Raw genomic sequence first — 21,378 nt, 5'->3', positions numbered from 1 at the left:
AAAGTGGCCACGTATCAGATTCTCTAGAAATTTCACATACAAGTGGCCTCCTACACCAAAGAGTTTTCGACAGGATCTTTAGTAAACCAGTGGGCCCTATAGAAAGCATCACTGTACTTCGTGTAAAAGAAGAGCTGGCAATGACAGGGAATTCATTATTTATCCTTCTGCAGTGTCAATTATAATATAAGTCTTATGGGAGAGGCATTTACAAAGTAGTTTGCTGATGATATTTTAAATAAAGTCATTTCAGTGCATTTGAGAAAATGATATTAGCACCTGGATAAGTTTTTAATTGAAACAGCCTGAGATAAAATATCTAAAGAAAAGAATATTAAAACTACATTTATAGAAGATCAGTTCTGTGCTCCCAGGGAGTGCTCTCTAAGTCATTATACGCTACTCCACAAAAACAGTGGCCTAACATAGTTTCAGCAAAAAAGAAAATCAAGAATGTGGCAATAAAACAGGGAATACTGCTAATGCTATACAAAGTGGCTTCTGACTTGATCACTGCACAAAAAATGCTTTCTTCAAAGGACCCTCAAATCACCTAACCCAAACACTGTTTGGGGGCATTTAGAGTTCTCTATATTTTTCAACATTTTTGTTGAAAATTCTTCCCCATCTTCTTTGGTACTGTACTCTATTGCTCACCCCCCTCAACCCCCTCCCAAAGATCTGATTATTTTTCCTTCCTTTAGACTTCTCTTAAAAAAGAATAGGTAGGTGTTCTCCAAAGTTCTGTCTTTGCCATATTTTCTACTTTTACCAATATTCGAACTTTAAGCTCTACCTCTTTCCTGAGTTCTATTTATCTTTAGCCTGAATCTCTGCCAAACCCTTATCAATCTGTAACTATAGCCTATACATAATCACGTGGATGTCCTCTTTGCATTTCAAATCCAATCCATCCTAAACTCTATCCCCCCAAAATTAGTTTCTACTACTCTCTACTTCTGGTAACTGTACTATCTGAACACCCATGCTTAAATTAAAAACCTAGCTTTGACTTCCTTTTCAACACCCTCACTTCTTCCTTTCCTCTTATGATCCCTCCACAGTCCCAGTACCAGGTCAATCTGTTGCCAAATCCTACAGGTTAGTAATTTGGTTCAAGTGACAGGGCAGAAAGTGTATTCTTTGAGAAACACAGTGAAAGCTAAATGTACAATCACTAAAGACACGCAGACACACATACAGAAGCCAAACAGTAGCAGGTATTGAGTGTTTGCGAAAATCTTCAATGAAGATTGAAGGAATCCTTAAAACTGAATATCAATTTTTGCCCTGCAAATTGGAAAAAAGACTTATTTGATTTTATGAGTTGAATATCTCAATCTAAAATATTTCAAACTACATCCAGACATGTCTCTCATGGTGGTTCCATCCAGAAGAACAATTTCCTCTTAACTAGGATTTGCCAAATTCCCTTAAATCAATCTTTCCAATACCTACCTCGTCTTTTCCCCTCCAATCCATCCCTTGAATTGCATCTGCTCAAAATTTTCCAGTGGCTCATTTGCCTTTAAGGAGGAAATAAATAAACTCACTCTGATATTCAAGGCCCTCATAGGTCTAGCTTTTTCTAGGTTTCCCATTCTACCTTTATATATACATGCCATCCAACTGGCAAAAGGGATCTAATTCAGTTTTTCCAGACTTCTGTATTTTTCCCTCTGGGTAGTCTTCCTTGATATACTTACCTGAGATTTAAAACCTTCCTCAATTCTTGGGGCACCTGGGTGGCTCAGTGGGTTAAAGCCTCTGCCTTCAGCTCAGGTCATGATCCCAGGGTCCTGGGATGGAGCCCTGCATTGGGCTCCCTGCTCAGCAGGGAGCCTACTTCCTCCTCTCTCTCTCTCTCTGCCTGCCTCTCTGCCTACTTGGGATCTCTGTCAAATAAATAAATAAAATCTTTAAAACCTTCCTCAATTCTTAATGAAGCTTGTCCCTCTTTCCTGCTTAGAGGTCCCCTTCTATTATCATAGTGCGACTATGACACTAACACACTGACTTGCACACTGGTCCAGTAAATATTTACTAAACAAACAGAGGAACAGAAAATACATTACTTTACCTTTAAACAAAATATTTTTTCCAGTAAAATTACTGAAGGCAGTTCAGGTTCTAAAAAGAAATAAAACAGAGCTGAAGAAAGAGCGCAAACACTCTCATAGGTGGGCCAGAAAGGTTTAGAATTTCAATATACACTAATAATTTTAAAAGTATATAAGCACTCTATAAGATCCATGGTTGTTATGGTTAGAATGCACACATATTCAACTAGGAAAAGAAAAATTGCTATAAAAAGACCACAAACACCTAACATACATGCTGACAGAGCAGATTTTAGAAGGAATCAAGGTATTTTCACAGATGATTATCCTCAAAACAAGTTTAGATATATTAATTAGAGATATTCAAAGTTAATAAATATGTTAATTATACTCATATTCAAAATTAATATACCTACTGATATTAGATAAAAGACCAAGGTGTATTAGTTCATGCTCATGTGCATGAAAATTATCAAGATGTAGAAAAATATTTTCTTCTCTTAGATCAATTGTGAAATGCTAAGCCAGTGATCTAAAAATGAAGAGAAATTTTGCTTTTCTAATTTATGAATAAACTAGCAGAGTCAGCTCATGACTGAATTAACCATTTAACTAAAAATTTTAAATTTTTTATCAGGTGAAGATCATTTATGAAAAAGGCTCTCATACTTTAAAAGTCATTAAGAATTCACAATACATTTCCTTGCTTTGTTAAGATAATTACAGTCTAGGAAGAAAATTATGTAAATTATAAAAATTTACTATTATGCTTACATAATTTATTTGTTTGAGGTAGTAATTTTGTTAATACCAAGAGTATAGAGTGATAATAGTCCTAAAATAACTATAATCCTCCAAATGACAGATGACTTATCTCTTAATACTTTCATAAGTTTCAGCTTTGATTGGGCTTTAATAAAACTGCAATATTAATTAGGGGAAAGTATAAAAATCAAACTTCTATCACATGATTGTGTAGAAGATATTTTAAAGTATCTAACAATATAAAGAGCAAACCTTATTCTTTCCTAATGATTTAAAGCAAGTCCATCCTACATTCAATAAAGACTTCTGATATAATAAAGACATGCATGTTGAAGCTGGGTATTTCTCTTGTGAATGGAGACCAAAAAAATTCCTGAAATTCAATTTCAAGGAACAATTAAGAAGCAAACAACTCCAAGTCCACTTTCGGTTTACTGTCCTTTCTGCGAACAAACACATTTTCTTTCTTCACAGTGCCTGCCAAGAGCCGGACTGGCACTGCCCCCTCCAACACTTTTAATCCTCACTATAGCCTTCAATGATCAGTGTTCACCCCATTTCACAGATGCATCTAGGTAACTTTCCAACATTGCAATCACAATAAAAGCCATCACAATTAAAAGCCGAGTCAGATTTAGCCTTGAGTCCAGCTCACTCTATAGACCACGTTTCTAAGAGATCAAGCTACAGCTCAAACAAAAGTGACACATTTAAATCCGTCGTCCATAAGCAAACCTTTATGTGTTTGCCTATTCATATTAATCTCCAGGAAGGAACAGTCATCTAGAGGCAAGAATAAGAATGTTTATAAGCAATATGAAGTAAAACTTCTAGAATACTTTTTCCTAGACACATCATAAACTCAAATGTGTGTAATATTTTATTATAATAGGAATAATCTGTAAAAAATTCTATGACTGTGATGATTAAAACTATAAAGAGAGACAAAACTGGGACACCTTTCCCATCAACAAGATATATTAGAAGAGCCTTATTAGAGAGATTTATCTTATGTTCTCTAAGCAAGTGACACGTCTCCGTGAATAATAAAGAACAGCAAAACCCACCACTTTAACAGATACAACAAAACTTACAAACCTGGAAACTATCATTCCTTTAAGTGTTCACGTTACCAAATGAAAGATGGACCATCTGCTTCATCAAACAGAACAAAAACCACTGGAGATTGTCTGCAGCTACTGATTTCAAACCTCCCTGTCATATTAGAATGGATCTAGTATCAAGAACTAGTAACTAACAATGCTGAAAACACAGCAGGTATTCAAAAACTATAGGAAGGGTGCAGTTCCGAGTGTCACTCTGTGTTCATCCAGGTGGTGCCGCGATATGGATGGACGGATACCGGGGCACACACTACCCTGTACGTGGACACGCCTCCCATTCTGCAGGTCTCCGTGCCTCTAACCTGGCAATTCACCGTCACTGGAATTCATGTGGCAGAACTCAAAGTGTTTAGAACAGTGTTCATCCGATAAATGGTAGCTTTTTATTATTTAGGCCTTGTTCAGAAGCCAGTTCCTTCCCATCTGGCTGGCTCTCTCAAGAAACCTGTGTTCTGTAAGAGCCTAACAGTAACGTTCAGTGCCTCAAAACATCATCTGGAGTGGAACATTTTGTGCCATGGAGAGACCTTTGGTAATAAATGGTCTTAGAGTAAAGGTGAAGGAACACGGAAATAGTTACAGAATTCAACTGCTTTTTAAGAATAATGATATAACCAAGGAAGAGGCAGAACAACTGCAAATTCAATTTCAAGGAACAATTAAGAAGACAATTAAGAATTGTCAATTCTTAACAATTCTTAACAATTTCTTAACAATTAAGAAACTAACCAATTTGTGAAAGTCTAAATAAAATCAGAACACAATATTCTTATCCATATCTCAGAGATTAATTCAAATAGAGAAATGCCCTAAAATTACCACCACCACCACGGCCCACCCCCGCAAGAATAAAACACCTAAGGGTGGACTTCAGCCTACCTTTTTGGTACATATTAACTGAATCCAGGGACCAGGCAGCATCTCTTTAAGCCCAGGTGAACCAATATGCCTACCCTAAATCTCAGGACATTCACATGCACTCCACTCACAGGGGCACGCACTGACTGTTAGAGAATTACTTGGCCAAGGTCTTAAGGAACTCTTGATGACTCAATGCACACTATAAATGAGTCAATAGGCACCCAGAAGTTTTTTGCTACTCATTTTAAGTTCTTCAGCCCTTTAACACTTATTGATTATGGGACTAACTATCAACCTAAAAGCACAGAGAGACTTTTATTTTTGAAGAACAGCTTCTCTCCCTCAATTCAGACTGGGAAAAATAATTATCTGCAGGTAGACCAGGAGACGCTTATTAATGGCAAGTTTAATGGCATACAAGATCAACGAAACATGAACACTGGTAATACTAAATTACCAAATGTTTCCTAAGCAACTTCCATGTGCCAGAGACTTTTCCTAGGTTTTGGGGATGCAGCCATGAACAAAACAGACTCTCTAGGGGCGCCTGGATAGCTCAGTGGGTTAAGCCTCTGCCTTCGGCTCAGGTCATGATCTCAGGGTCCTGGGATGGAGCCCCGCATCGGGCTCTCTGCTCAGCAAGGAGCCTGCTTCCCCCACCCCCTCTGCCTGACTCTCTGCCTGCTTGTGATCTCTCTGTCAAATAAATAAATAAAAATCTTTAAAAAAAAAAAAAAAAACAGACTCTCTAGTGTAAAATTAAGTCCTTTAGCTCTCCGAATAAACTACATGCATATACTCATACATACTATTTATACTTACACGTGTATGTACAGAATATCCAGTAAATGCAATATATATTTTATACTAAAATGCACAGAAATTCTGAAAGCTATCTTATGAGAAATTTGGCACCATTAGATCCACTTATTTTCCTGGAGAAATGCACTTCTCTGTAACAGAGATCAAAGAGAATACCAATGTCAGTATAAAAATACTTAATTTACCCATTGTTTTAGGGAATACTAATGCATGGAGTAAAGTCACGCCTGAATTTATTTATGCTGTCCTTAACTAGTAAACATCAAAATCAAGAAACTGATTCCACTGTGGAGAAGAAATACATTGCTGAAATTTATTATGTACAACGATTTTGAGTTTGTGTCATTCTTGTAAATAGTTTCACAGTGAAACTGAAATCAAGAGTAGCTAAGAGTTAAAATACCTTTCAGTCGATTAAACTAACATCCACAAAATTAGATTGCTACTTAAAAGCTTATCCTTTAATAACCTGTAAACACACAAGGTGAGGTGATAAGTTTTACAAATCTATTTAACATTATTTTTACACAAAGGTGTTTAAAGTCTCCAAAGTTTCTTTCTTTTTTATTCTATTTTCTTTTTTAGATAGGTATCAAATCATCAGAAACTGAAAACATTCAACTGACAAAATATGTAAACTTACACAAAATTCAAAGATAAAACTAAGTTAAGTTGAGCCTATGTCAATATCCAACAAGTAAATGTACTATTTACATGTCACTAATCCTCAACATCCACCAACTGACTTACTACTAGAAAAGTATGCTACTGTAAAGTAGAAAGAAGTACTACACAGATGGTCAGTGAGCTGTATTTGGACTATTATTTGAGTAATTCCAGCAACCATTACCTAACTTACAAGCTCGTATCAGAGGAAAGAAGGGAAAGGAAGAGGAAGGAAAAAAGGGATAAAGAAGGGAGTGAGGGAGGCAGGACAATAAACAGGTACATATAACACATATAAGACTCCGTGACTTCTGTTGGCATTATTACAAACACAGAATCTTTTCTTTCGGTTTACCAAAATCTTAAGTACAGCTGATCTTTGAACGATACGGATTTGAACTGTGCATGCCCACGTCATATACATGGATTTTTTTTTGGGGGGGGGGGGATAAACACAATACAGTACTGTTAATGTTATTTTCTCTTCCTAATGATTTTAATAACATTTTCCTCTCCCTTATTTTATATAAATACAGTATAGAACACATAGAACACACAAAATATCTGTTAACCCACTTTATGTTACAGGTAAAGCTTCTGGTCAACAGTGGTCTATCACTGATCAAGTTTTTGTGGAGTCAAGTTACACACAGATTTTCAACTGTGCAAGAAGTGTTGCTCCTAACACTGGCCTTGTTCAAGGGACAACTCCATATGCCATTTTCCTGTTTGAATTCACAACTGATTAATAAAGTAAAAGAAAATCACCCTAAAAAATGTGAATTGGCTTGATTATAGTAAACAGAAAGAGATATAATCTGAAAGAGTAATTGAGTTATTCTTCAACCTAATTTTCAAATACATTATATTCCTAGAACCAACTAATACATATGGAAAGCAATTTTCAATTATGTAATTCCTCCATTATACAAATCACTGATTGTCAGTTCTTAGACTTCATTCTTTTACTTGTATGAAACTCATTTCCATGCACAGTGACTTCAGAGTGGAAGAAATATGAATTCAGTAATTTCAAATGGCTCCCACCTCCAAGATCCAATAATATTTTTAGAATTTTAGACTGTAATAAATGAGGTTTCCTTGTTTATAGAGTCACAGAAAGTTTTTTTTTTTTTTTTAAACTTTAACTTCACTCTTTGGTACAAAAAAAAAACTACTTCCATTATGAACTGAATTAGTTGCCCTCATATTCGTATGCTGAAGCCCTACACCGCAATGTACTTGGGAGACAGGCCCTAAAAGTACGTAGAGGTTAAGCAAGCTCATAGGTGGGACCGTTCTCCAACAGAACTGGTGTCCTTTCCAGAACAGAAGAGACACCAGAGCTCCCTCTCTCCACATACACACAGAAAAAAGGCCATGAGAGCAAACAGGAAGAAGGTGGCTGTCTACAAGCCAGGAAGGGAGACCTCACCAGAAACAGAATTTGCCTGCACCCTGATCGTGGATTTTACCCCCAGAACGGTGAGAAAATAAATACCTATTGTTGGAGCCGCCCCATTTGTGGCATTTTGTTATGGCGGCTCCAGCAGACTATCTTGTCTCTAAAACTGAAGAGTTTAGATTTTTTAGGTAGTTTTATGCTACTGATAATCCAACTGAATGAGTAACTGATGGTAACAAAGATGATCCATTTATAAAGAGAAGAATATGAAATAATTTGAAGAATAATTTACTCCCCCAAATTATTTTATGTTTTTCTAAATTAAACAAATGTAACTATCATTTTACAAAGAGCATACAGCTTTGAATCTTAAGATACTGACTATGTTGTGCCTGATTCTGAGTATGAGGAACCAAGTCAACAGGGAAGGGCTTGAGGGAGTCTAAATAACTCAACCCTCATTGCAAAATGGTAACTAAAAATTGTGAGACAGAAATGCTGATTCTTTTGAAACCAAATAACATTTGCTTTACGTGGTAAAGAAAGCTTCAGTGGCACGGTCTCCAGTTCTTGTACCTTGCATCAAGACTTTATCAAATTTGATTTGATACTGACCACATTAATATTCAGAGTGAAGGGATGTCACACTGTCCTTAAACGTCTAGATTTTCAGTGGTAAGAAGTGAATTATTAGATCATAGGGTGGCTAATATTTCTGCTGGGTCCACCCTTTCTCTCAGTGTTAAGAATGAAGACACTCAATATTTTCAGTAGAAATGTAGAAGAATACACAGATTCTTACACATTCGGGGCAATATGTTAAAACCCTTGGAGGTGTGTGTCTGTGTTTACATGTACATACACTAACACATCTTACACATATATATAGTCTGAGGTCTAGGGATGGTATTTTATGCTGTGTTCAAGATTCCTGACCTCTGACCACAGCTTTGTTTTTTTTTTAGTACAATTTCTCGACTGCTCCCTATGTCCCAGGTCTGCATCGGGTACTCAACATACTTCATTTAATTCTTAGTCCTATGAGGTAGAGATCATTATCCTGTACTAAGATGTGAAAACAAAGTTTCAGAGAGGTTAAATAATCGCCTAAATTCTTTCAGTTAAAAAGCTCTAGAAGTAGGATTTGTGCCAAAGTTTCTCTTAAGTCCCCCAGTCTTAAGGAACTACAAACTATCAAACACAGCATCATTTAGCCACTCCTACATTTTTAAATCATCTTACTCCACAGGTCTGGTAGCAATATGTTATAATACCTGTGGGATTACTCAAACCAATATTGGCTGAGAAGTTGTGTGCGCCTACTCATTTGCTAGAAGACTATAGAGACAGTGACGCACTGCTCCTGTATAATGGTTATGATCTCAGCTGGAGCACCTTAGAAAACTCCTGGAATACAACTGTTAACCTTTTTACAGTGTCTGCATTCTTTCTCTCTAGGATGGTTCTTAAAACTGATCATAAGTGGGCTGCCTGGGTGGCTCAGTGGGTTAAGCCTCTGCCTTTAGCTCAGGTCATGATCTCAGGATCCTGGGATCGAGTCCCACATCAGACTCTCTGCTAGGCGGGGAGCCTGCTTCCTCTTCTCTCTCTCTCTCTACTTGTGATCTCTCTCTGTCAAATAAATAAAATCTTTAAAAAAAAAAAAAACTGATCATAAGTAAAGGCATTTGGCTACTATTGCCTGGTAAATTTATTGTATTACCACTGGAAAGAGAGAAGAACCCATTTTCTCATCCTTTTCTTACGTCAAATTAGATAATACTTATCAAAGTTCTGTAAAGTACTACACATTGATAGGAAATTAACTTAAGGATCAGTATTTTCCTTCTCTAACTCTGTGTGCAAACTGCAGAGGATCCAGGCTACAGGTATTTTCATTCACTTTTTTTTAAACTACTTATAACACAATGGGACATGTGGGTGGCTCAGATGGTTAAGCCACCAACTCTTGATTTGGGCTCCGGTCATGATCTCAGAATCATGACACCAAGCCCTATGTTGCTCTGGGGATGGGAACCTGCTTAAGATTTTCTCTCTCTCCCTCTGCCCAAAAAACAAAAACAAAAACAAAAAAACCCACAGCTATTTATAACACAATAATGTAAGTCTAATATATATACCAGAACCCTTTATTCCGTGACGGGAAAAGTTCTAACATTTGAATCATCAAGAAACTCTTGAATTGTATGAATTCCTCAGTCCTTAAAATTTGTCACAGATAGGGCCTCATAGCACACTGAGTTCTATGTCAAAAATGAAAGGATTCATGGCCAAATAATTTAAACGTTAAAGAGATTCAGTGGAAAGAATGAATGGATTTCTTGGAAGGTTAATAAACCACATGTACCTGTCTCTCTAGAAGAGCCATAGATAGGATTCAGATATTAAGCTAAAACATGCACTGCGCCTCCCAATCAGACTTTCCCTAGCCTATCCCCTCTTAAAAGGCCACTCCTCCCCCGTGACACAGTGGCTGACCATGCGACATGGTTCGGCTAGTGAAATGAGAGGTAGTCACATGTGCTACTTCCAACCAATAATTTTAGGAGTCACATTTCTACCATGATTCCTTTTTTTCCTTCTGCCTTAATAAGAGTATGCACCCCAGAGAGGCTGCTGCTTTAGCTTTGGTCCAGGAACAAAGAGGACATTGAGGACAGGGCAGTAGATTTACCAAGATGAACAAGAGTGACGAATAATTTTTACTGTTACAAACCACTAAGATTTGGGAACTCTTTGGATAATGAAACATAACTCTGCCTAAGCTGAGTGATACAACCATATTTCCTAGATTTATTGGGCCCTGGCATCCTTTTTTCATGTAACATCTTCCAGGATTTGCTTCCTAATTACTCCTGGTTTCACATGGCATCTTTTCTATTTCTTAGTTAATACTGTTTTTATGATGACCGTAAATGTGAGCTAGAAGTATATAGAGTCATCTTAAGCTTCTTAAATTTTATCAGCAATATGAATGTGTCGATTTCTTATAGTCAATAAAAATATTTTATTGAAATAATTTGATAAACATTCAGAAATCATAGATCAGATGGCTACTTAACGAAAGACTGCCGCACTAATGCTGCTTAACAATTCAGTTTTCTGAGCAGATAAAGTGTCCAGTTTTACTTTCTATAGATGTATTCTTATTCAGCGAATTTAAAATATGTCTGATTTAGCTTGAATGTGTATTTACTAGGATATTTAAACACGAAAAAAATCTTAATACCAGTGAGAAGATTGGGACATATTTTATAATATATGTATAATCTTAGACAATGACTTTCAAAAGAATGGCTCAGAACCCTTATATTTAAACTTGCATGATAAAAGCAACATTCAGTCATCTACTTACTAAAACATGAAGGTAGCCCACAGGTACTCTAGAGAGATCTGAAAAGCTAACAAATCAAAATACTTAAAAACAGGAAAGATTTAAGATTAACTTTCAATTACTCAGAGAGTAAGTTCATGTCCTGAAAATTGCAACTAAGAAATATTTACTATATTTGTTCATTTTCATTTACATCAAATTCCTGTCTTTAACGCGTAAGTTCACCACCAAGTGTTCAGACATCAGTAAAGCAATCACACATTTTATTCCCAGACTGAGACAACTCTCCATTTACGTAACCATTATTAAAATTAATCTGAAAATACTATTGCCATATCTTAAAACCATAAAGAACTTTTTTCCTAAAGAAATAGCTTTAAAAACAACTTATGTAGAAGAAGACAGAGTTACAGCATCTGTGAGTTTCAGAGTCTGATGTAATTTGACACATATATACTTTACAACCTCAACTTTTTCTTCACTGTGTGGTTTTCAAATTCAAAACAGTTTCACAATACTGTTATACCTGCCTCTATTATTTTTAGTAGATTAAAACGAACACTCCATAATGCTTTGATACCGGTTCATTTTTCAGTCAAAGCCAAAGGCAGTACAAGCAACAATATCTTATGGGGAATAGACTGATTTAATATTTACTTAGGTATGAAACCTCTACGTATTCAAGACTTGAATAAATTGACTTTTCACCGACAGCACATTACTGTGGAGAAACAAATCAGAGTTTTGAAATTGTTAATATTTTTAAAGTCATGATTTTAAAGGAAAATTTAACTTACTTGATGATGGAGACTGAAAAGTCACTTTAAAAAAAGAGTAATTCACAAACAAAACAAAACAAAAACAACCACACAAAATTATCACACTTTCCTGATCAACATGGAAGGTGCATGCATCAGATGGGGATAAGTTGAGACCAGCTCTAGACAACACAGGGTTCCCACATGGTTGACTTGCTTCCCTGCCTCTAGGTAAGGAAAATGCACCTGCAGTGCTGCTCTTACCGGTCAAGTCAAGACTTTCCATTGTGATTTTAATGGAACATCAGAATTTCCAGCTTCTGTGATGTAGCAGGATTCTGTGAAAGACCCATAGTAAAGTGGTTAAATGGTGAGCCATGAAGGACTTTCCAATAACAACAAAAAAACTTTTGTCCTTTTGCAAAATTACCCCTCCACACAATGAGTAAGAGCCAAACAATCAAAATCGGGCAAATTATTAAAAATCCCTATGCTAAATGCTTTAGAGAAAGCAGCCTGAAGTGTTTATTGTCAACTTTAATTTTACAAAAAGTCACTAAAATTATTCAATGGGAATTCTGAGATTAAAGTTACAGATACAAAGATTTACAGGAAATCATTTCTCAGGTTTTTAGCAAAAATCAAGTACAGAATTACAGGCAAATTCTGTGGAAAATCAGGATGTTAAACTGACATCCTAACTAGATTCAAGTTATTTTACATGACTGGACCAACACAACCAGATAAGCTGTGGTTAGGATACTAATATCTCAACATTTATTTTTTTTTTTAAAGATTTTATTTATTTATTTGACAGAGAGAAATCACAAGTAGGCAGAGAGGCAGGCAGAGAGAGAGGAGGAAGCAGGCTCCCTGCTGAGCAGAAAGCCCGATGTGGGGCTCAAACCCAGGACCTGGGATCATGACCTGAGCCGAAGGCAGCGGCTTAACCCACTGAGCCACCCAGGGGCCCCTCAACATTTATTTTTTATATGTTTTACAAATAATGTGTGAAGCAATAGTTTGTTGTTTTTTTTTTTAAAGTGAGGAGTAGCAGGAGACATCCACAGGGACAAATGTTACCCAAAAACTTATATATAGCTGAAAGTGATGAAATAAATATAGGAAAGAGCATCCAAATCAGCAAGTTTGTCCACAAAAATTAAATGGAACATTTTACATTAATAATACCGCAGATACGGACATACACCTAAATTGCATCACTTCTAAGAATTAAGTTATTTCAGTTGCTATGTGAAATGCAACTATTCAGTTTCTAGGATGCTTCAATGGTTAATACTAACTTCACACTCAACCAAGAGAGACAATTTCCCACCCCACTGCAAATTATGGTATTTCTTTACGATCAGCAGGATATACCACACTCTAGACACTGGATAGCACTTACTGACTTACAGCTCTATCAATATTATTGGTCATCTTATGGCATAACTGAAGTTTTTTCCCTAATCAGCCACTATGATATGGAAGAACTTACATTAAATATCAAAAATGTGTTCTGATTCATCTCAGTAATCCTATCTAGACTTGGACGATTCAATTGTCACCCAGTGCTACTGAAGAAAACAATAGCTAGAAACAATGAATAAAATATTAAATGGTCTCATGTGGCATCATACAAGATACTACTCATTCATCCATATTTTTTTAAAATAAGAGCATCAGTGAAAAAATAAACCCAGATCTTTGAAGCAAACTACAAAAGACACATATGAATACTTTCAAATTAAATGACTATGTTCCTTTTTTTTCCCCATTTTATTTATTTATTTATTTGACAGACAATAGATCACAAGTAGGCAGAGCAGCAGGCAGAGATAGAGGGGAAAGCTGGCTCTCCACTAAGCAGGGAGCCAAATGAGGGTCTCAATCCCAGGACCCTGAGATCATGATCTGAGCCGAAGGCAGAGGCTCAACCCACTGAGCCACCCAGGAGCCCCTAAATGACCATGTTCTTAACTAAGGAAGGTACAATTCTGAAATCCAAGTAGTGGTATAAAAGTCTATTCTTAATTATCACAAAATAGGCAACTAACATGATTAAAACTACTGTTTCAAACAAATCAAAACCACAATGAGCTATCACCTCACACCAGTCAGAATGGCTAAAATTAACAAGTCAGGAAATGACAGATGCTGGTGAGGATGCGGAGAAAGGGGAACCCTCCTACACTGTTGGTGGGAATGCAAGCTGGTGCAACCACTCTGGAAAACAGCATGGAGGTTCCTCAAAATGTTGAAAATAGAACTACCCTATGACCCAGCAATTGCACTGCTGGGTATTTACCCTAAAGATACAAACGTAGTGATCCAAAGGGGCACGTGCACCCGAATGTTTATAGCAGCAATGTCTACAATAGCCAAACTATGGAAAGAACCTAGATGTCCATCAATGGACGAATGGATAAAGAAGATATGGTATATATACACAATGGAATACTATGCAGCCATCAAAATAAATGAAATCTTGCCATTTGCGACGACGTGGATGGACCTAGAGGGTATCATGCTTAGCGAAATAAGTCAACCGGAGAAAGACAACTATCATATGATCTCCCTGATATGAGGGATAGGAGATGCAACATGGGGGGTTAAGGGGGTAGGAGAAGAGTAAATGAAACAAAATGGAATTGGGAGGGAGACAAACCATAAGTGACTCTTAATCTCACAAAACAAACTGAGGGTTGATGGGGGGAGGGGGGTTGGGAGGGGGGTGGGATTATGGACACTGGGGAGGGTATGTGCTATGGTGAGTGCTGTGAAGTGTGTAAACCTGGTGATTCACAGACCTGTACCCCTGGGGATAAAAATATATTATATGTTTATAAAAAATAAAATTAATAAAAAAAAAAACTACTGTTTCAAGAAATATACTATCTCATATTTAATCACATAATCTTCTTCATATAAACCTATAAAAGCCAGTATAGAAAAAAGAAAACCATTAAAATAAACAGTGTAAAGGAAAAAAGGAAAAGAAACACTGTAAAATAAATGAGTAAAAATCACGAATAAATAAATATAAAAAACTGTCGGGAAGTAAATTGGTATAAATGAGAAAAAAAAAATTTATAGTGCCAAAATTGGGAAAGGAGGGTCCATCATTAATTGACAGTATGGACTTAATTCTTATTCTGGTATCAAGATTCCTTTACTTTTTAGCTTAAAAAGTGAGCACATGCTATCTGAGAAATGAAGTATGCTAATATTTCCTATATGCAGAACTTCTTTTAGGAGCTCAAAAGTAAGTTCTCACTAATCTTTGGGTACCCTTGTCGATTAGTTGTTTCTATAATCAGTATATCATATATATACATATGTCATTATATAATATATATAATCTATCTATCTAAAAATGGACCGTAACTACACCTTATTTTGATTGTAATTCAAAAATGTTATCAACTGTGACACAGCTATCTCTGGATAAGTCAGGAGAGAGAGGAAGGAGGCTGACTATGCTGTGTATGCTGTAGCCAAGAGAGGTTTTAAAACTCAGGGTAAAAAAATAAAATTAATAAATATTTTAAAAAAAATAAAAATAAAACTCAGGATAACAAAGAAATCTTGTTGGACTTAACTGACTATGAGAGAGAAGCCAGGGACTCAGCCACAGAGTAAAGGTCAATTTCAAGGCTGAAGATCCTGCCTGAGACAGACTCCCTTTGAGTTCCCTGAGCGCCAACCTCAGACACTCCAGATTGTATCTTGCTCTTATAAATGCCCACATGAGTAGCTTCAGAAAAGCAGTTTCAGCATAAGCTGCTCTGCATTTAAGTTACAAATAATTCACAAGGTGTTGCGATGTGCTGGAAATGGGTGGCTGTGCGGAGTGTCAGACAGTCGTGGGGACGGGGCGAGGAGGGGAAAACGCCTCAGGCATGAGTGAACACAACCCTGAAGACTGGCGGCTGGGGTGTGCACTCCCACCAGCGCCTGGCCAGATTTTCACCTCAGCCCGGGGAGGCCTGTGTTCCCTGGTTCCCACTCTGGCTTCCTCTCAACCCTCACTCTCATCCTTAGCTCTCAGGACACTGCCTCCCCCAGAGGACGCATACCTAGCAGGACCTATCAGGCACAGCTCAGGATTCCCTCTGAGAAACTTCACCTCTTACCCCAAATTGGGCATCTGACTTGGCATGTGAAAAACTTATCTTAAAGATCAAGCCTAAACAATCCCAGAAAGATCCCAAAGCAACTGGGTTTCTGGTACAGCTTATACAGTGCCCCTTGGGGTGTTATGTTTCAGAAAGCCTATTATACTAAAAAAGGTGAGGTGCCACTTCTTACAGTGAGACAGACTCCCAATTAGTGTTAATGTACAGTATAACATTCAAAGGCACATCATGGAAAACTCCCCTTCTAGGCCAACACTGTGTGCTTTGCACCCTGATGTCATTACTACCCGGTCAGTGCAAAACGGACTCCAAGGCAACCATGCTGCCCACTTACATGGAAAGATATTTAATCCCCAAGAATGACTGCTTTTCTGATGTTTTCATCAATTCTCTGGGTAATAGATTAAGCTTTAACTAACTCATTTTCATACATAACCTTAATTCAATCAAGCTCAATAAAAGTCATTCTGGACTGCAATTATTTGCTAAGGAACAATTATGTTCAAATGAAAAAAAAAATTTGTTAGGCATGATACAATGCATGGTACAGATGCCCCTCCATTTATGGCACCAGAAACAACAACAAAAATAGCCAAACAGCTAGAAAAGGAAATGGATTTTTCCTCATCCTCCTGAAAAGAGAATACTCATGGTCTGACACCTGAAGAAAACAAAATGGAGAACCCAAGAAAGCACATTTGAAAATTATTATTTTCCATGTTTGTGCTTTGAAAGAGACTGCATTTCTAATCTCAGAGTCAGCACTACCTCTTAAAGCCAAAACAAGTCCAGGTCACAAAAAACAGTCTTAATACCCACTCATGTGCTATATCTTTCACTGGTTTCCTCCATTTTCCCAGCAACACATACTCCAATCCCCTTACTTGATGATGCAGCTTTCTTAAAAGATTTTCCTGCCTTAAAACTACTTTTTTACATGAGTACTATTTTTATATTTTCCTCAACTCGTGCTTTTATATACTACACGCTTACAAATAAAACTTAAATGCAAACTCTTCTACGGGATAAAGCATACATGTAGTCTAAAAAATTCTCATGGATGTAACGAAAGCTTTCCCTGTCCTGTGTGTGCCTAAGGTCTTCCACCCAACCACTAAACTGCCTACTCCTTTAATCTCCCCAACAGTGGCAGCAGGCACATTATTCAATAGTACAGTACTGAAAAGGCATATGAGCTGTTTCGCAATTTGGGACAATAAATTCCACACCTCAGGTCACTGTGGCCCACACCACAGGCCAAAGGATGCTCTTCCTAGAAATAAGAAGCTGATAGTCTGACTTCCAGTTAAATCACTTCCTGAAGTAAAATTTCTTCATATGAACAAAGACAACTGCAGAGAGATATATACTTACACAGATACACATGTATACATACACACACATATATATGCTTTTTAACAAGTGCTATCTTTACTCATACATTATATTGCCAACACTTTTGTTAAAATCTTTATACTTGAGGCTTAAACCACAGCTATTTCACAGGCATTCTGGCCAGACACCAATCTTTAACAGATATTACAAGTGTCAGCTACACTGAAAATAGAAATCTCTTAAAAGAAAATGCAAACTGAAAGTACCTCTTTGTCACCTTCCCACCCCCACTCTTGCATCTCCTTAGGACCCAGAGCCTTTCTGTTAAGACGTCTTAAACACAATAATAAAGGCAAAATAAGAGTTCTCTAGATATCTAACAGTAAACCAAACTACTAAGTCATTACAGATTTGTCCATCTGTTTGGACTTCATAGTAAGCTGTTAGAAAACACTAGAGGCAGAAACCAAAAATTCTAGCAATCATTGTTTAACACAGGCCTCCTATAATAAGATGAAAGACTTGGAACTCCTCTCTCTCTCAGCACTCAATACTAACCAATTTTAAAAATGCTGCTTTAAAAACTATCACCTATGTGCCAACAGCACAGACATGCAAATGACAGAACCCTTTACAGCCTGAGAAATTATGAATGGCCACCATGTATTAACACTGCAAAAGGGAAGTATAAGAGTTGCTGTTTTTTAAAAGCTGATGATCTACTTGGGTGATCACACTCACCCCCTCTGTCTCACACACAGGCACACACACACATTAAATAATAAGAGAAATGTATGTTGAAATGGTAAAACAAGAACTGGAAAAAGTTAGGATGAACAAGGTCATCTTTATGCAGAAGATGAATCAAGCTGGAACCTGCAGCACCCTTGGAGAGAGGAGATGGAGGGGAGTGTTACAGGCACATGGGAAAAAGCACGCCAGAAGGGAGAGGAAGCAGATCTGGCTGGAGGGCTGTGAGTTCACATCAGAAAGTGGAACATGAAATATAGGCAAATGAAAAAGTCATGCAATTTGCTCATTTTTTTCTCTCCACAGTCTCAGAGAACAGAGTACAGTTAGTTAGCAGCATGGTGTTCTGCAAAGCACACGGACCTCAGGGCCTAACCCTGCATCCACCATTTACTACCGTGTAATTGTGGGGCAATTCCTGGGACTCTCTGTCTCCATCCCTCATCTACAAAATGAAGATAACCCCTCCACCTCTAAATTTAGGTTGCCTTCAATTATGAATAAAATAGAAATACTAAGGGCTTGACATATAGTACATGCTCAATAAATGTTAGTAATCTCACTGGAGTTAAAACTAAATGGTAGAAAGTCATGTAACAGAGTTACATTGTGAAAGCACTGAAATTTGCCTTGAATATTCTCAGCGTTTGGATGCTAAGTGAATTGCTAGTTTTTCCAGTGGGGTTTCACTGTAGATTTTGTTTTAATTTAGGTGGTTTGAACATATGTTTAACTCTGACAGTCTGAGCAGCCACTTTTTACTCCTACCAATTTCGAGGTACATTAGCTGATTTGATAATATGGATATTTTATTATAATGCTCATTTGCCATAAGATTGTTGTTTCAGGGACCACAGTGGAACCATGAATTTCTGCAGCTCCCTTAAGTAGAGGTGGAAAATGAGCAGGCATTAGTCCCATCAACCGGGTTGGCAGGGAAGCACTGAATGCCTCTTTTATACTCTTGTGAACTATATAAATGTGCCTTTGACCTTCTCAGGTAGGGGAAATTGCACATTTAAGGCAGAAGGAGTTTCACTTCCAGGAAGAGTTTAAAAACATGCTTGCCAGCAGCTACATCAGGAATACCAACAGGGAACTCCCAAGTACTTTGGGGAAGATTCATTAGCTCTATCAAGCCACTGAGCACTGAGCTGGAAAAATATCAGATTAGGATAATCCCGGCCCTGCAGGATATCGTGCCTATGCTTTATGTGGGTTAGACCAAATAAACCCTGGCCTACACACTTTAGGAATTAGCCTGAACCTTCAGGCAGGAGTTCTGTGAATAAAACCCACTGGACAAACCTCTGGACCACCTTGTCCCTTTGAAGTAAGAAAGGGTTCATTTAACCTGCTTTCACTCCAGCAATAATTGATAATATAGAGAAAATCACATTTACTTAAACAATTTAGTCCTAAGTCAATTGATTTAAAAAAAAAAAGGAAGTCAGTCATTTGCAATTTACATTAACTTTAAATGGAAAATATCCTGTTTGAAGTAGAAGTCACTGGTCTTCCCCTTTTTTCCTGAATTAATTAATTAAATTGCACAATTCAAAGAAGTAAAAAAAATATAACAAAATTGTGTGTATGTTATTAAAATGCACACTTCTAGGATGCCTGGGTGCTCAGTCAGTTAAACAACTGTCTTTGGCTCAGGTTATGATCCAAGGGTCCTGGGATCAAGTTCCGCATTGGGCTCCTTGCTCAGAGGAGAGCCTGCTTCTGTCTGCCTGCCAAGCCCCAGGCTTGTGCTCTCTCTCTTCTCGCTCTCTGACAAATAAATAAAATCTAAAAAAATTTAATAATAAAAATAAAATGCACATTTCTTTTGAAATTTACATTTTTTTTCCTTTAAGCTGTACTATTCAAGAAAGAGTCCCTGTCCCTTTCAAGAGTCTTAATGTATATCTAGCAAATAGCTTAATTACACAAAGATGCTGGTCTAGATATGTTAATTGCAAGAATATTCCTGATATTTAGACACAAAAGAATCTGCCCAAAAGTGATCCACAGTGTCAATACACTCTACTTTATCAACAAAGTTATTTAGAAGTTATTATTAGAAGTTATTTGTCAACAAAGCAGTTGCTCCTGTGACACATACTACACAGTAGTTACTTTAAGTCAGAAAGATTCAAGAAACTTTCCTTGGAGGGAAACTGTGAAGGTGAATCACAATATTTTCATTGCTAAAACCAAGACAAACCCCAAAAAGTTAAGTGACTGGACAAAAGGCATTCAGCTGTTTTGTGACCAGGAAGTACCCCAGGTCTCCACAGTGCTTTTCCCATTCCTCCTCTCTGTTAACCCTGCAGGATGTGATGTCATTCCCCAGTAGAGATTCCAGTAATTCTATGGAATCACAGAACTCTGGAGGTGTACAAGAGCTGGAGCCCACTTCATTCACTCTTTGGACCACAGCAAGCTAGAGTCAGAGGTAGGCCAGAACCTGGGCTCCGGTTTGCCATCAATAGACCAGCAGAATGCTCCAGAGCAGGTTACATTAGATCCTCATTCTTCCTGCAGTCCTCAGAGCAGCAATGTCTACCTAGAAAAGGATCATAAAATAGGGCCTAACTTTCCAATCAGGGTTAGACGGTCAGAGAATGTTTCTTGGCTCTGGAACACTTTCCCCTTCCTAGTCTGAAGGCAGAGAACATTTTTTAGTTATAGAAATGAGCATGCAAAGTATCTCTTTGCATTTCTAAATATTCTTTTTTTTTTTTTTTAAGATTTTATTTATTTATTTGACAGACAGAAATCACAAGTAGACAGAGAGGCAGACAGAGAGAGGAGGAAGCAGGCTTCCTGCTGAGCAGAGAGCCCGATGCGGGGCTCGATCCCAGGACCCTGAAATCATGACCTGAGCTGAAGGCAGAGGCTTTAACCCACTGAGCCACCCAGGTGCCCTGCATTTCTAAATATTCTTATAAAATACCTTGGAGTGAAAAAGCTGGTTTACATGTGTGGAGGAAGGCAGTCTATGGGAACTCCGTATTTCCAACTCATTTTTGTGGCGAACCTAAAACTGCCCTAAAAAAATAGTTTATTAAACTTTAAAAATTGTGAATGTCAATATACTTCATTCTAACAATATTAAAATTAAATACTGTGGGTGCCTGGGTGGCTCAGTTGGTTAAGCATCCGACTCTTGATTTTAGCTCAGGTCATAATCTCAGGGTGCTGAGATGGGAGCCCCACCCTGGGCTCTGTGCTCAGTGGGAAATCTGCTTCTCTCCTTCTCCCTCTGCCCTTCTCTGGCTCTCCCTTTCTCTCTCTAATAAATAAATATACTCTTTAAAAAAAAAATTAAATCCTGACTAAAAATGACA

General features: G+C 37.4%; 1 protein-coding gene across 17 annotated transcripts in view; it reads right to left on the bottom strand.

Annotated features, from left to right (window-relative positions):
• Positions 1-21,378, bottom strand: part of BBX (BBX high mobility group box domain containing) — a 274,710-nt gene that overhangs the window by 150,729 nt on the left and 102,603 nt on the right. For 9 of the 17 annotated variants that reach the window (XM_047723582.1, XM_047723591.1, XM_047723569.1 and 6 more), the window contains 2 exons: positions 12,081-12,154; positions 2,081-2,130 (listed from right to left, as the gene is read on the bottom strand). The exons of 1 other annotated variant lie outside the window; for it this stretch is intronic. In XM_047723582.1, the coding sequence (XP_047579538.1) occupies positions 2,081-2,130; positions 12,081-12,102 (72 nt within the window). In that variant the 5' untranslated portion in view covers positions 12,103-12,154. Of the gene's footprint in view, positions 1-2,080; positions 2,131-11,079; positions 11,104-12,080; positions 12,155-20,623; positions 20,690-21,378 lie in introns of those variants that run through there. 7 more of the 17 variants (XM_047723575.1, XM_047723605.1, XM_047723653.1 and 4 more) reach the window with 5 other exon arrangements.

Source organism: Lutra lutra, chromosome 1, assembly GCF_902655055.1.
Source record: "Lutra lutra chromosome 1, mLutLut1.2, whole genome shotgun sequence".
Taxonomy (NCBI): domain Eukaryota; kingdom Metazoa; phylum Chordata; class Mammalia; order Carnivora; family Mustelidae; genus Lutra; species Lutra lutra.
This window is presented reverse-complemented; position numbering and strand designations above follow the sequence as displayed.